The sequence below is a fragment of the Mesoplodon mirus genome (genome assembly GCF_964341445.2).
Source record: "Mesoplodon mirus genome assembly, chromosome: 5".
Classification (NCBI taxonomy): Eukaryota; Metazoa; Chordata; class Mammalia; order Artiodactyla; family Ziphiidae; genus Mesoplodon; species Mesoplodon mirus.
The window spans coordinates 93,403,895-93,419,222 of NC_138980.1; the positions used below are offsets into that span (position 1 = coordinate 93,403,895).

At 35.6% G+C, this 15,328-nt stretch overlaps 1 protein-coding gene across 2 annotated transcripts in view; it reads right to left on the bottom strand.

Moving 5' to 3' along the window:
- WDR36 (WD repeat domain 36) overlaps positions 1-14,278 on the bottom strand; it is a 37,903-nt gene extending 23,625 nt beyond the window's left edge. Inside the window, exons 1-12 of one of the 2 annotated variants that reach the window (XM_082623124.1) lie at positions 14,012-14,278; positions 12,717-12,744; positions 10,991-11,091; positions 9,422-9,539; positions 7,239-7,371; positions 5,710-5,764; positions 4,530-4,662; positions 3,812-3,987; positions 3,369-3,489; positions 2,798-2,863; positions 1,743-1,829; positions 518-663 (exon numbers count right to left, since the gene is read on the bottom strand). In XM_082623124.1, coding sequence (XP_082479250.1) covers positions 518-663; positions 1,743-1,829; positions 2,798-2,863; positions 3,369-3,489; positions 3,812-3,987; positions 4,530-4,662; positions 5,710-5,764; positions 7,239-7,371; positions 9,422-9,539; positions 10,991-11,091; positions 12,717-12,744; positions 14,012-14,173 — 1,326 coding nt within the window. In that variant the 5' untranslated portion in view covers positions 14,174-14,278. Of the gene's footprint in view, positions 1-517; positions 664-1,742; positions 1,830-2,797; positions 2,864-3,368; positions 3,490-3,811; positions 3,988-4,529; positions 4,663-5,709; positions 5,765-7,238; positions 7,372-9,421; positions 9,540-10,990; positions 11,092-12,716; positions 12,749-14,011 lie in introns of both variants that reach the window. The other variant, XM_082623123.1, reaches the window with a different exon arrangement.
- Positions 14,279-15,328: the final 1,050 nt, after the last annotated feature.

Here is a 15,328-nt window from a genome sequence, read left to right on the forward strand (position 1 = left end):
CCCGCATACCGCAAAAAAAAAAAAAAAAAAAAGGCTTAAGACAGTACTCAATCAGACAAATATAAGAAATCAAGGATTTAAATAACTTCTACATCTTTAACTAATTAAAGATTTAGCTGAATCTTACTCCTTACACTGAAAGAAAGAAAAGGAAGGAAGAAACCTTAAGATTCACATTCATCAAATATAGTACTATATACTCAACATAATTCAGGTATGAAAGTATATTGATAAATGCTGAAATCCCCCTCAAAGTGTATCCTGAGTAATCCTATATTAATCAGAAAATTTAAATAACCAATATACAACATCTAATTAAGCAAAACTTAACTTAAACTTAAAATAATTCTCTCCAAGCTGGAAAACTTAACACTATTAGGAAAAAATTTCAAAATGTTAAAATAAACTATGTTCTTTGTTCTTTCAATGAATATTATCATTAATAAACTTGAGTATAATAAGATAACCACAAGACAGTTTTACAGGAGAAAATGCCCTTAAAAACAAGTTCACTTACTGTTGCAGTTATGTCATCTTTCTTCAGCTCTTTTGGCTTGAGAAAGTAAGCACCTATTGTAGATCTTTGATAGTTCCAGGTTGAGCAAGATAGCTTACCTTGATGGCAAGCAATGATACCATCCCAGTCACTTTCACGAGCTTCCTCTAAAACATAATTAAAATCATAAATCAAATTGCTTTTCATTCCCTCACTCATTCATTCACGAATCTTATTTATTAAGCATTTAATATTCTATGTCGTAATTAGGCACTAGGGACAGGATGGTAAACAGGTAATTTCTGAGAGCAATGAGCTTCCAATCTAACAAGAGGTTCTGATTAGAAGAAATTACAATAAAGTAAGATGGTGTCTTGTAAGAGCACTCAGGGAGTTTACTAAGAGATCAGGGGAGAGTAATAAATGGCTCCTTGAAAGAAGAGGGGTGGGAGGAGGACAAGGCCACTAGGTCACATTACCAAGGGTCTTGAAAGCCATGTGAAGGAGAGGAGGTTGCACCCAAAAGGTGATAAGGAGCCATGAAAGATTTTTAAGCATATAAATGACATGATTCAGATCTTTTAGAAAGACCACTCAGGCTCTAAGATAGAAAATAAATAGGAGGGGGGTTAAAGTTAAAAAAAAAATTATCAGTCATCAGGTTGTTATAAATAACCTTGAAATGGAAATGGTGCCTATACAATTATTTCTATGATAGTTTTCACGCAACAATCTTATCACCTATCTACATTTTTCTTAAAATCACTTCTTCAAATGATGCACTGCTCAAATGACACAATATACTAAGACCTCAGTGTGTTCAGATCTTTATTAAACTAGCCAGAGCTCTATGTTCTCAGTTCTCACCTTTTTACATTAGTGACTTTCTTATACCAGGCATACGATAGAATAAATAGAAGAGCTACAAAATGAAATAGCAAATATTGTTTATTAATAGCTTACAGAGAACAAAGCCTAAATTATTAGATAACAAGTTCAAATTATAAATAACTCATTTTCAGTCTTCACACAAGACTAGCATGCACTTGGGATGCATCCTGGATTCTTATTAATATTTGCTGAAACATTTATTAAAATGGGAGAAATAAAGAAATATATTTTGAGTTACCCTCTGAATGCTTATTAATATTTGTAAAAACATTTATTAAAATGGAGGAAATAAAGAAATACATAGGAGGAAATAAATGACAGAGCAGAACTCGAAACACAGTATGAAGTTTCTTACCAGCTGCAAACTTTGTGATGGGTGGAAGTCTCACTGACATGGCATTCTGAAGTCCTTTACGTTTGACTCTCTTTTTATTTATTAATCCTGTGGTTAGGGGAGAAGGGAATAGAGCTATGAATCCTTCTTAATGAAAAATGTTTATATAAAAGAAGCTATTCATTGTCATGTAACTATAAACTTCAAGATATTCCCATTTAAGTCCGGTGCAAAATAAAGATGATGCTATTACCACTATTATCAGTAGTATTAACAATGACAGAAATATAAATGAACAGACTGCAGTCACAATATTAGCAAAAAAATAAATATTAGCAAATTATATTAAAATATATAAAATACCACTGAATAATCTTAAATATGTAGGACCAATAGGAGGAAAACTAAAAAAACTTCACTGAGGAACATTAAAGACAACTTGAATGAGGATATATCATATTCCTAGATGTGACGATTCTTAAAAATATCAAATCTCTCCAATTTGATTCTAAGAAGAATTATTTTGGATATTGATTTAAAAATGATCCTGAAATTCATCTGGAAGTATATACATGCATGAATAGCCAGGATATTAGCTTACAAAGAAGAGTAATTATAAATAAAACTGAACATTTTTGTTTAATAAACAAACTCTTTCAAATAACAGAAACCATGGGAAGGGATACAGAATAAAAGAGCCCTTTTTGCAAAAAGATGGGCTGCTTCTTACTTTGATGCTTTCTCTAAGCTTCCTTCCATCTTTAAAATGTTATAGTCTGCAGATGGCTCAAGTTAGATCATCAATGCCTTTTCGGTGGCAGCAGTACGTATTTACCACTTAAGATGTTTCTTACCACCTAAGATATCTACCTCTTCAATAACCTTACAGTAGCACCTCAATCACTTCTATAGCAACATCGATCTTAAGTATCTTACTACTACTCTTTCATACAAAGGATTTTTATTTCATCTGAAGAAATTATCAATGAAACCTCCTCTGATTATCTCACAGAATCTTGAAATGATTTTGTACATGTGTGACCAACAGCTTTTTTTCCATCTTGCAAATGACGTACCATGTCCCAAGCTCTTGTTAAATTTTTCATGTATTGTGGAAAATGACTGAAGAGTTCCATCCTGACCTGTTGATATACAGAGAAAATGCCTAATCAAGCTTCATCGAAACAATGGACCATTTAAATCACAGCTCTTATAATATTAGATTCTACAAAAAGCTTGAAGTTAGTTTGTAGCACTTTAAAAGGTGAGCTGATTGCAACTACCTAATTTATCATATTCAACTGCACACAGAATGCCATTTAGTAAGAACAAAGGATAAAATGAGGTGCTAATAATTGCCAGTAGATTATTTGTATAGGCAAGGGCCACATTTCTGGAATTTGCCCTTTCTGTCTCTGAGGATTAGTAAATAGAATGACACTCCAAATAAAAGTAATAGCAGCTACAGTGTTCCCTGAAGTATTCAAAAACAATCACCTCATTTTACCCAGATTTCCAAGTCACTCAAAGGGACATTTGAATCTAAAAATGTATAAATACCAAATAAATATTAAATACCTAATAAATATTAAACACTCTGCTCTCATTACTTGCTGAAATAAATTAATGCACAAAGCAGAAACTCACTTGCGCTAAGAATTTGTTGTCCGTTTTGTCCATAGTATCTTATTTTGGTAAGAGGAGCACTATGTCCCATTCTGAATCTCAAAAGCCGGCCTTCACCTGTGGGACCATCAAATATCCATATCTGCCAAGAAATAAAAAAGTAAGGTTCTTCCACAATGTTTTAAGTGATCTGCAAGCAGTCAAATCATCTCCTATACAAATGTGGCACTGGGTAGTGCATGCAGACCACTGACCCTGGAGTGGGGGCTGGGGAAAAGCTAAGCTGTAACTCTCTCACTTCGCTAAAAGCATGTAACCTGCTGTGCGTTCTATTTCATCTGTATCAATATCTTATCCCATATTCCCTTCATCTGCTAGGTTCCAGGCTGATACAGTACAGCAGGCTTATAATAACCCAAAGGGTAGGACACATGAGCCAAGAAAGATAATAAGAATCATAGTACCCTGAGAGCATTGTCAGCACCATTTGTGACAAGAAGTGGTTCTCTATGGAGAAATGTCAGTCCGGCAATTGCTGTAGAATGTGCATTTCTCATTTGATTGATTAACTTTTTGTCTTCTAGATCCCAGAGTCCAATATGGCCACATGGGCTTCCAGCTGCCATGACTGGATGACCATCTGTTGTTAAAATAGAATACATAAAGAAAAACATGCAACATAAAACAATTAAACTTAAGAATTTCTCTCTCCATCCTTTTAATCCATAAATATAAAGTTAAAAAAAAGACTACACACCAATAATCTATCAATATTCCTTTGGCTCTTTATATTCCAGTATTTCATTCATTTCTATTAGATTAAATTATAAGAAAATATTAAGAAAATTTCTTTGAGCTTCAAACTACTGCATTCCAAGTGTTCTTAATTTTCATCAATAAACAAATTAAGGACTTCCCTGGTGGCACAGTGGTTAAGAATCCACCTGCCAACGCAGGGGACACGGGTTTGAGCCCTGGTCCGGGAAGATCCCACATGCTGCAGAGCAACTAAGCCCGTGCGCCTAGAGCCTGTGCTCCGCAATAAGAGAAGCCACCCCAATGAGAAGCCCTTGCACCTCCGCGAAGAGTAGCCCCCATTCGCCGCAACCAGAGAAAGCCCCTGCAAGGCAACGAAGACCCACCGCAGCCAAAAAAAAAAAAAAAAAAAAAAAGTTAAGTTACCTGTGCGAAATGAAATCGAAGTAATGGGTCCCCAGTCTTGACGAAACTTCATTAATGTTTCATCAAACTTAATGTTGTGAATGATAATCTGACCCGACATAAGACCAACAGCGACAACATCCACAGCTGGTGCCTGAAAATTAAATTACTCAACTTTTTATTTTCTTAATCAAATTAAATTAATAGCTCTAATAATACTGATGATTACATCATTACTTATGTATTATCAAATTAATAGCTTTAATAATACTGATGAGTACATCATTACTTATGTTATCAAAGAAATAATGGAATATCTAATCTAATAGTCTATGATTATAATCTTCATTTTATAAATGGTCTTACATACAGACTCCATAAATTTCTTTATTTTAGCACACAAGATCAATGTCCAATACCATTACAAAATGGAATCAGACTAAACATGTTATTAATTTGCCATCAAGTAACTACTACGCATGAGACCCTGCGCAGAAGCTGGGTATACTAAAACAAGTATGATGTCTTGCCCTCAAAGGACCTAATCATCTGATACCTTTGGGGTCATCTGGGTAGGTAAAAGCAGAGTAAGGCTGACGGTAGTGTGAGAGAATAAAGGAATGTATATAAACTGGGCAGGTATAAGCAACTGATATTTAAAAGACAAGGGTACATGGCTGTATATGTGTCCAAAATAGATATAAGATTCTCTGCAGACATACAGTCAATTCATTCATACATGTCCTATAGACTCATAAAAACAAAAAGCAGTTATTTCTGAAAGAGTCAAGCATTTAATGAATTATTAAGATTTGGGCCCCAATTATCTCAAGCTACAAATCTCAAAATCCTGTTTCTCCGAATGACCTAAAATCTCCCTTGCTTCACTGAAAAACTCATCTCCGCTCTTTACAAGGCACTGGACTACATGCTTACAAAATGATTGGTAAACATGGTTCCATAGCAACCACAGATTTAGAGCCTAATTCCAGGCAAAAAGGTTTCCACAAACGTTTATAGACAAAGGCGCTATTTTCAATTACATTTCCAAAACACTATTTTTTACGGTAATATTTGTAAAGATATACTAGTCTATATATTATTTTGTCTTTAGGTCCAAAAATATGGTTGGCCCCTGAACATGAAAGATGCTACTACTATGAGCTTCATTTCTTATTTCACTTAACAGAAAAATACTAACCTGCTGAAGCGCTGTCACTCCAACTTTCCATCCCGCAAATGTATATAGAAGTTTACTACAACAAGAAAAATAGTTGAAAGCTATTTTTGGGGTGGGGGGAGAAAAACAAAATCAACTAAATATTAAAAAATGAAATAATAACAGGTGATATTTATTAAGTTCTTACTCTGCCCCACACTATTCTAAGTATATATATTAAAACAATTCCATGAGGTAGCTATCACCATTTTCCAGATAAAGAAACTAAGAAACTTAATTATGTGAAAAAAATCAAGCGAAGATCACATGGTTAAAATTGACAGAGCCCAGAGAGACCAACTCCAGATCCTAAGCTGCTAAGAACTATTCTACTATGCAACATCTTTAAGAAATTAAATAGAAAGAAAAAAAATACATGAGTAACCATGTTATGTGACAGATACAATTTAGAATAAAATCTTAGGATATTGGCAGATCTCATTTTTCACTGCAACGTGTTCCTAGAAACATATCACAAAAGGGAATATATTATTACAATACTCCTTGTATGTTACATGACTGTTATACGACAATAGTGACGCTGCTCTAAATTTCAGAATCAAGCCATAAATGATAAAGAATCCATAGAGCAGAGATATACAAAACTGTTATAATGACAAAGTACTTAAGCATATGTTAAATTTTTTAAGGGGCACAGATTAGATCACTCAATGATTATCCAAGGGATACTTAATGTACAATAAAGAGTGTAAACATCACATAAAGAAACTAAAGAGATAACCTTATGGCACAGAATATTTCAGTCATTATCCCTCAGCCTAGTGCAGAGTAGGTAGTCAATGATATTTATTAAATTGAACAGAAACACTGAATTAGAACTAGGATAAACATTAAATCTCTGAAAATCTTATTTCCCTTTTCGAATATATAAGGGCTTTGGAAAGAACAATTTGGATGGTCAAATATTTTTGTTTGCCCTTTTAATCCTACAGAAAGAAAAGTGAGCTGCCACTTTTTTCTCTGGATAAACGTTCAAATAACAGGCAGAGGTATCCAAAATCATTTATCTAGCCCCCAAGCTATACCAATAATATTAAGTAGATATCCGTCATGTCTGTGGTTGATGATCAATGTACTTTTACCCTGAAAACCATTCCTAAATGCTAGCACTAAATTAACACTTATTTGCTTTGCCATCTTACCTTTCTTAGTTTACTGAGAACTAAAAGCTGCCCAGTGACAATCTCATAATTATCTTCTGATCCTGTGTACTACAGCCTTCTTTACAGCTTTATGAATTCTTTAGTGACTAAGGCCGTTATATATACTTTTCAACGAGGATTTATGCAGCTGCCTACCATGTTCCAAGACCATATCCGAGCTTTCGCATATGTGATGCCGTGAGTAATAACTCCAAAAACAGGTATATTTACTGAAAGCCCTCCAAATAAACATATAAAGGCAAGGAGAACTGAGAGACTTAAGTATGCATCAGGGAGTAGTGATGAGGATTAGGTAGGAATCACTTATGTTCTAAATATTGTGCTTACTTGGATTTTACATTCCACAACTGGAGGCTTCCTTGTTCACTGCCAAGAAGTATTTTATTCAAGTAGGTACTTGGATGCAAAATTGCAGAAATTTTAAATACTGATTTATCAAATGACAACTGCAGGTATTCTTCTACGAAAGTAAAAGTTATAAACAATATGTATTTTTTAATAAAATAGTTTAAAATATTTTTCACATACCCATATATTTAGCACTTAAAATCCACCATATCAATGATTTATGTACTAATATAAATCAAAGACATATGCTAACCTATAAACATTCCCTGAGAAATTAAACAAATGTGATGAGGGTCAACTTGCAAATTTAACTCTGACTGTCAAGAATTTTCTAAAAGTTCTAATATCAATACTATTTAAAATTTCACTCACTGACAAATTGGTTTACAGGAATGAAAACAAGGGTTCAAAAAAAAATGACGCTAGGGATCAGACTTAGTATTTTTATAATTTGATCAAGAGGCAGCAAATGTTCCAAGTGAAGTGTATGCACTGAGCTGAGCTATTCTAGGGAGTGAAGGACCAAATATCTAGAGAGCTTGACTGGCTCCTCAAACATGTAAAAAGTCAGAGGCAAACTTCAGTGAAAGGAGCAGTGCTTCTCACATTTCCACAGGAGAACCTCCAGCAGAGGAGAAGAACTTATAGTCCTGAGGAGTAGAAAATGGCACAGCCAGCTGCCTCTCGCTGCAAGATCAAAACATTTTTTGAAATGCCACATATGTTTAAAATTCCTATGTGTGAACTTTCTTTTCTACTTCACAGTTCATCCACAATGAAAATTTTTCATTACATTTCCTAATAAATTTGAATATCAGAGAAGGTACATTTCTTTTAATCTTCAGTTTCACATACTATCTGGCTGCTACACACTCCCAGGGGTATGTGTACCCCAGTTTAAGGAGAATAGACTAACAGGTGAGAATTACACAAATTTTACTTAAATACTATTTTAAAAGATTCTTGCCTCTGTTCGTAACTAACAGGTTTACTTAAGATCACTACAGACAACTCCCTGAAGACACTGTGCTGCAGCAACAGCAACAAAAAGCTGGACATAGGGCCTCCCTGGTGGCGCAGTGGTTGAGAGTCCGCCTGCCGATGCAGGGGATACGGGTTCGTGCCCTGGTCTGGGAGGATCCCATATGCCGCGGAGCGGCTGGGCCCGTGAGCCATGGCCGCTGGGCCTGCGCATCCGGAGCCTGTGCTCCGCAACGGGAGAGGCCACAACAGTGAGAGGCCCGCATACCGCAAAAAAAAAGAAAAAAAAAACAAAAACAAACAAAAAAAAAAGCTGGACATAAGGATCAACAGAAAGATAGCCTACTGAACTCTAAGAATCAGGTTCTCTAATTTTATAAAAGGCCTTTTAACATCCATCTGCACAGGTTCTACTTTTGGAATTCTGTTCCCTCCATCTGAGCAAAGACAAAACAAACAGTGACTAATCTGAACAAGAACATGGAATGACTCCCAGGAGGGCAATCTCTCTAGGATTTTTACTAAAAATAAACACATTACATCAAAAAATGAGTTAATCAAGAGGTAACAAAAGCTAAAAATGTAACAGATTAAAAAACTTAAAAGCTTTAATTCATGACAGACCCCACAGTCTTTTACATGAAGAAAGCTGGGGATATTCTGGTGATAAGTTCCTAACCTTTGAACATAACATGGTCCTATAAACATAGCTGTGACACTGTTTAAGAATATCACAGTTAAAGGACACTGACTCATATTCTTAGAAAAAGGATGTATATTTTTCTTCAGATTACTGGATCTTCAAGTTTACTATTATAATTTCACTTACTGAAAGCTGAAAATACAAACCAAGTATTACTCAGATGTGAACATACACTAAAATTCACCCCACAGAGAAAATAATAGAACATGTCATTAAACTTGGAGAACTGCTATACTAATACTGAACTAGTATTAGTTCAGAAAAACACATTAAGCAGGTTACAAACAGCTCAACTAGCTGACTAAAATTATTGATACTTACCCATTTTTTACTTAGAACCTTTTTCCTTACACGTGTTAAAGATTCTTAAATTTTTTTTACTGCTTTACTCCTCTGGTATAGAAGTTATGCTTACATAGATACTTAATTTTAGCTACACACATACTATCCCAAGATAAAGCAATAAATTGGTTCTTACCTTCTGAATATATGTGCCAAATAATAAGAATACTGTCAGTATCAACAGAAATAATGTGATCCCCAAAGGGTTGCAAAAGATGGATTTCTGCCTTATGACCCTTAAAGGTATGTACTACCTACAATGTCAAAGTTCAAAAGAATTTCATATTATTATTCATTCATCATGTATTATTATTCATATTAACCAAAAAACAGGCTAATCCTAAAGATGCTCATGTTAAGAAATGTGGTCCAACTTTTGATTACCCAAGGTTAGATTAACAAACAGTAAGGAATCAGGCATTTTACCTGTTCCCCCAACCAGTCCAATAAGGAAACATGAACTAGGAACACAGAAATGAGATCTCTGAGGCTCAGCTTCTCAACCGAGCTTAGGAAGCATGCACACAGCTGGGTCCCTCACCCCATCCAATCAGCGCAACTCCATGCATCCTAGAAAAGTGGTATGCTCTAGAAGGCTGACCTCTACAGCCATCACCAGCTGGCTTCCACATGAGACAAGGGAGAGAGATATAGGATACTCCTTCCATATAGCTTTCTGTCTTGACATAGACACCCTTACCCTTACAGCAGCAGCTGCATCCTCAATAACTACAGTCCCTTCCCCCATGGTTTCAGTTCCCACCAGGCTCCAGAAACACTATTTCTTCTCCTTGTCCCTTTGGCCCCAGGGATGGTAACCACTTCCTACAGTTGACAGTCTCTGATACCCTTCTACCCCTACTTTCTATGTTTATCTCCCAGGGAAAACTACAAACTGCAATATTTTGAAAAAAAAAAAAAAAAAGGACATTTTCCTGACTCTCTAAAAATCAAAAAAACTCCCATTAAAGAACTTTACAGGTAAGTTGCCTTCCTCTGCCATAGGTAGTGATGATGGAAAACGCTGGGAACAAACATCATCAGTCCAAGTTAAACTTTGAAAAGCACAGTGATTCTATCACTTGGCTATCTAGGCATCCCCATGGCCACTTTCCCTTTTCATTCTGGACCACTAGAGCCGGTTCACCTCTCAAGTCAGTTGTTCCAGGACAAACTTAGAAATGAATGAGTAGATTAAGACAAGAAAAGATCCTTCCTTAGTAGAGAAAACAGAGAATCTAGCTTTCTCTATATAGGCAACAAGCACTTGGTTCTTAGAAAATGAGTCATGGGCTGTGTTGTTCATAATGAAAAAGTCAATCCACATAAAGCAGTAGTGCAAATACGAATCTCTTAGGAAAACATTTTCAAACTACTCTTAACTAAATCCTACCCCAACCAAATAAAGTAGAAAACTCCAGAGACAGGACCTGGCTGGACACAAAAATGTTGTACGAGCTGCGCAAATAATTCTAACATTGATCCTTGGCAAAGAAAACTGAACTAAAGCACCAGTTTTAACTAATTTTGAGAATTTGATGAAATCAACTTTCTCTTCCTCCAGAAAAGTGAATATACATTAAAAAAAAAAATGTCCAGAGTGTCCCAGATGAAGAAAAACAACATTAAAGTTCCCTCAACTACCATGACAATCAACTACTGACTGCAAAAGACAAACAAATTAAAATAGCTCAGTGATACAAACCTCTTTATTACGGGCAAATGCAGAGAAAACATTCCCATAAGCAGCAAAGACTAGCCTCCCATCAGCTGCCATACAGCAGATATCCTGTGGAAGGGAGTTACCTAGGAAAAAGGAAATATAAGAAGTAAGGATTTTTAAGATCTTGGAACAAATAGAAACCTCAAGTATATGTATAACATTTTTCCTGACTATAATTTTAAAAATATGTATGTATGAGAATCAGAGTATAAAATTTAGACTTCAATGTTATTTTAGACATCTAATAGTAACTATCACACTAAAAATACGACATCACCTTGACCTTCCCTAGAGAATTAATGTCTGGTATTTGCAGACATAAAAACATAATCCTAAAGAAATGAGAAGAAGCTTTTGAGGTTATTTGGAAAAAAAAATCCTCACTAAATACACAAAACTCTGGCAGATGGTCACCTAGCCTTCATGTGAATGCCTTCAGGAACATCAAGTTCCTAATAACTGCAGGAAAATTTTAAAAGTAAATCAAAACCTAGAACTCTAACTCTACCCTTTAGAGTAACCTAAAGAAAACTCCATATGATATTCTACATGCTGAACTTTCAAGTGAATAATATGGTTTCCACTCAGTCTTCTCCAAGATAAATATGCCTATCACCTCCAGCCATTTCTTATGATAGGATTTCTTGATTCCTCTCTCACTACCATGGTCACACTGGCCTTTTCTTTTTATTTCGTATTTTGGGGCGGGAGGCTTAAAATATAGAGAATCGTTTTAAGTATCTTTCATACTGATATTCTGCTTTGGGATTTCATTTCCAAAATACTATTTTTATTGGTTTACCATTCGCTTTAGTATTTGACTTAGGTTTTAGTGCCCTTCTACTGCCTTCTATAATTTTAAAAATGTAAGCTTATCAGACATGTACACTGGATTCCTTATAGCTCTGTTTCTCTTACAAAGCTCATATTTGATGGTGAAACTAGAATCTCTCAGCCCTGGCAAGCTCTTTATTCTATTAGAGTTTTCAAAAAAAAAAAAATTCCTTCCATTTGGAAAAAAATATCAAAATGTGGAAAAAGGGAAAACTCTTTCTTACAATAGAATGATAGAATCAGAAAATCACTCTGATAATCATCCTACTAATAACTGATTCAGGCAAGAATCATCACTAAATGATAAAACTAGCAGTAGCTGAAACTTTGTAGAGTAAAAGGACACTTACAAGGTCTCAATGTATCTTACCACTTATTACATTTATTAGTTACAAAAGATAAAACTTTAAAATGGAGCTGCCTGATAAATGTCACCTTAACCAAATGATCAAAGTTTTCACTGCCAGGAATAAGACTAACCAATAGCATGTGCCTCCTGATATGGTTCATTGAGAATTCAGCATCATTTCTGTTATTATTGCCATACTGCATAACCTGAATTTAATCATCAGGAAGCATTAGAAAAAGTCAAATTGAAGAATATTCTAAAAAAGAACTAGCCTATACTCTTCAAAAAATGAATGTTGTAAAACACAAAGAAAGTCTGATGAATTAGTCTAGATTAAAGAAGACCAAAGAGACATGACAACTGAAGGCAACACACGATCCTGTCCTGGACTTTTTGTTGTTGTTATGTAAGTTTACTATAAATACACGCTGGAGTCCTTGTTCTGCAAGTCTTAAATTATGTCAAAATTATAAAAAAATTTAAGATATTAAACATTCACAAATTCAGGATAAAATCTATACTTACTTACTGCAACCAGACTAAGTTTCTGAACCTGTCTTAAAAAAAAAAGAGAAATGATTAAATTTTTACTAACAAAAACAACTATAATAATCTAACATTTGAAGATTAAGATCTAACCTCATACATAAATTTGCTATTCTGTCCTTCCTTAAAAAAACACTTAACTGACCCTAATTTTCATTATTAGGAAAGCTTATATTTTATACTATTTCATCAGTGATGGAAGGGTAGGTGTCACACATAGTTTTCTATATGGGTCATGTAGTAAATATTTTAATGCTTTGCATGCTGTGTGGTTTTTGTTGCAATTACTCAACTGATAATGTACCACGAAAGCAGCCATATATGACACAAAAACAAACGTGCATGGCTGTATTCCAATAAATTTGACTTATGGATATAGACTATAATTTTCAAAATTTTCATATGCCATGAAATATTATTCTCCTTTGGATTATTTCCCAATCATTTAAAAACGTCAAAACCATTCATCTCAGAAGCACAGAGCTCAGAGGAGTATAAGGAGAAATTCATACCCTAGAGATGTGTAAGACTGAAAGAGTCCTTGAAGCTAAATTAAATAATCTATGTTTCTTAATGAAGAGTAGATGGATGTCTCCATCCCACGTCAAAATTTGATTATACTGCATCCTACTATGCAAATTTTACTTGGAGATTATGCTATATTAGAATAAACACAAACATACACAGAAAAATAAATAAATAAAAACGTCATGGGTCATACAAAAATAAACTGTTGGCAGAACTGGCTTGCAGGCTGCAGTTTGTGGACCCCAATTTATGGTTACTGATCCAGCTATGTGACTTTGAGAAAGTTACTCAGGGAAGTTTAGAGAAATTAGCTTGCTATCAAATGTGGACTGTCCCCTACATCATAATTAATCGCACCCCCTCCAGTTATCCCAATGTTTTTAAGCCTGCATTTCTTACCCAGCTCTTGTCGCGAATTGCACAATACAATAGCTTGCAAGTCTTTCTAATTAAGAAGGTGGTGGCGCCAGGGACTTTTTAAAATCACATTTACATCTTCAAGAGAACTTCACCAAATATTTACAGAGCAAATACATTGCTATTGAACTGAAATGTTCTCTAGTACCACCCCCCCCAGACAGACTGCCTCCGAAACTCTTCCCAAGCAGACTTTAAGGGCTAAATCAACACGTGGATGTAATGCGGTGGCGAAAGCCCTTGGTAGGTGACGGAGGAGAGCGGGATTGCCACAGAGTTGGGGACCGGGGAGGGTGAGTCCTGGGAAGCGGGCGAAAGAAGTCACTCACGTCATAGGTGTGGAAGCTTTTGCCCACGCACGTCGTCACACAGAATCGGCGCTTCAGCGCACTGAACCGCACCACGTGTGGAATGTCGTTGCTGAAAAGCCCCAAAGCCCGGAACCCCGCGAAAAGGGCGCTGGCAGTGCGGTCTCCTGCGCCCCGCTCCATTGCTGCCGCGGTACGGTTTCCTCTGGGCTCCAGTCCCGGTGGAAACCGCGCAACCAGGCCCGTCTGCGCTTCTCGTGGCACAATAGTTTGCCGGGTTCCCAAACGCTTCCGGTCCCCGCTGCCAATCGCATGAGCGGAGACTGTCCTCAGTGCATTTGAAAAAGAGCTCCCTGCGTAGCTCGAAGTGGAGGCGCGACTTCAGTTCCGCCGTCCACAGTCTTCAGCAGTTTAATGGTACTCCCAGCTCTCCCCGGCCTGGAAGACACTCGAGTCACTTTTCAGCGGGACCTTAGGGGAGGGGAAAGACTGGGGAAGTAAGCACGAGGGCCAGGAGGGTGAAGGGGAAACCGAAGTCTTAACTCTCAGATGGAGTCAGGTTAAACGTGTGATTTTGAAAACGTGTGAAACGATGAGACTGTCAAGAAAATTTGAACACTGAGTGGATATTTGATGATTAAGACATTATGGTTTAAATATGTGATAGTAGTATTGTGATTATGTTTTTAAAGGTTCTTATCTTTTGGAGATATGTATTTATGGATGAAATTATGTATCTGGGGATTTGTTTTCAAAATAATTGGGAATGAGGTACATGGTTTAGATGACATAAGATTGGTAATTATTTAATCTGGGGAATGAGTATGTGAGAGTTCATAATACTGTCCTTCTGCTTCCTTTTAAAATCAAAATTTCCCATAATAAAATATTTTTGTTTGCTTTTTACTGAGTTTGTTTAAAGTAAAATATAAATTGGAATATTAATGGATTATTAATTTTTACCTGTGAGTCATGGAAATATGTACAAATGTTTTAAATTACTAGATAAACATTAAGAGTTTTCTAAATTTTGTATAATGCACATATTATTTTTATAATCACAAAGACTTCTGTCTATATTGACAGTTTGGGGAGAAAATTGAAAAAGTTTCCTGTTCAGGACTTTACAGTTCACAAAGCCTTTGATGACACCCATTATCTTAATATAATCCTCAAATTAAGACTGTGAGGTGTTTAGGGCAAAAATTATATTGTTGTTTTACAAATGAGGAAATTGATTCTTTGGTATTAAATGATTTGTTCAGTTCCAAGATTATTTAGTGCCAAAATTCAGACTAGCACAAGGTTTAGAAAAGGATAAGGAGAGATCACTGAGGG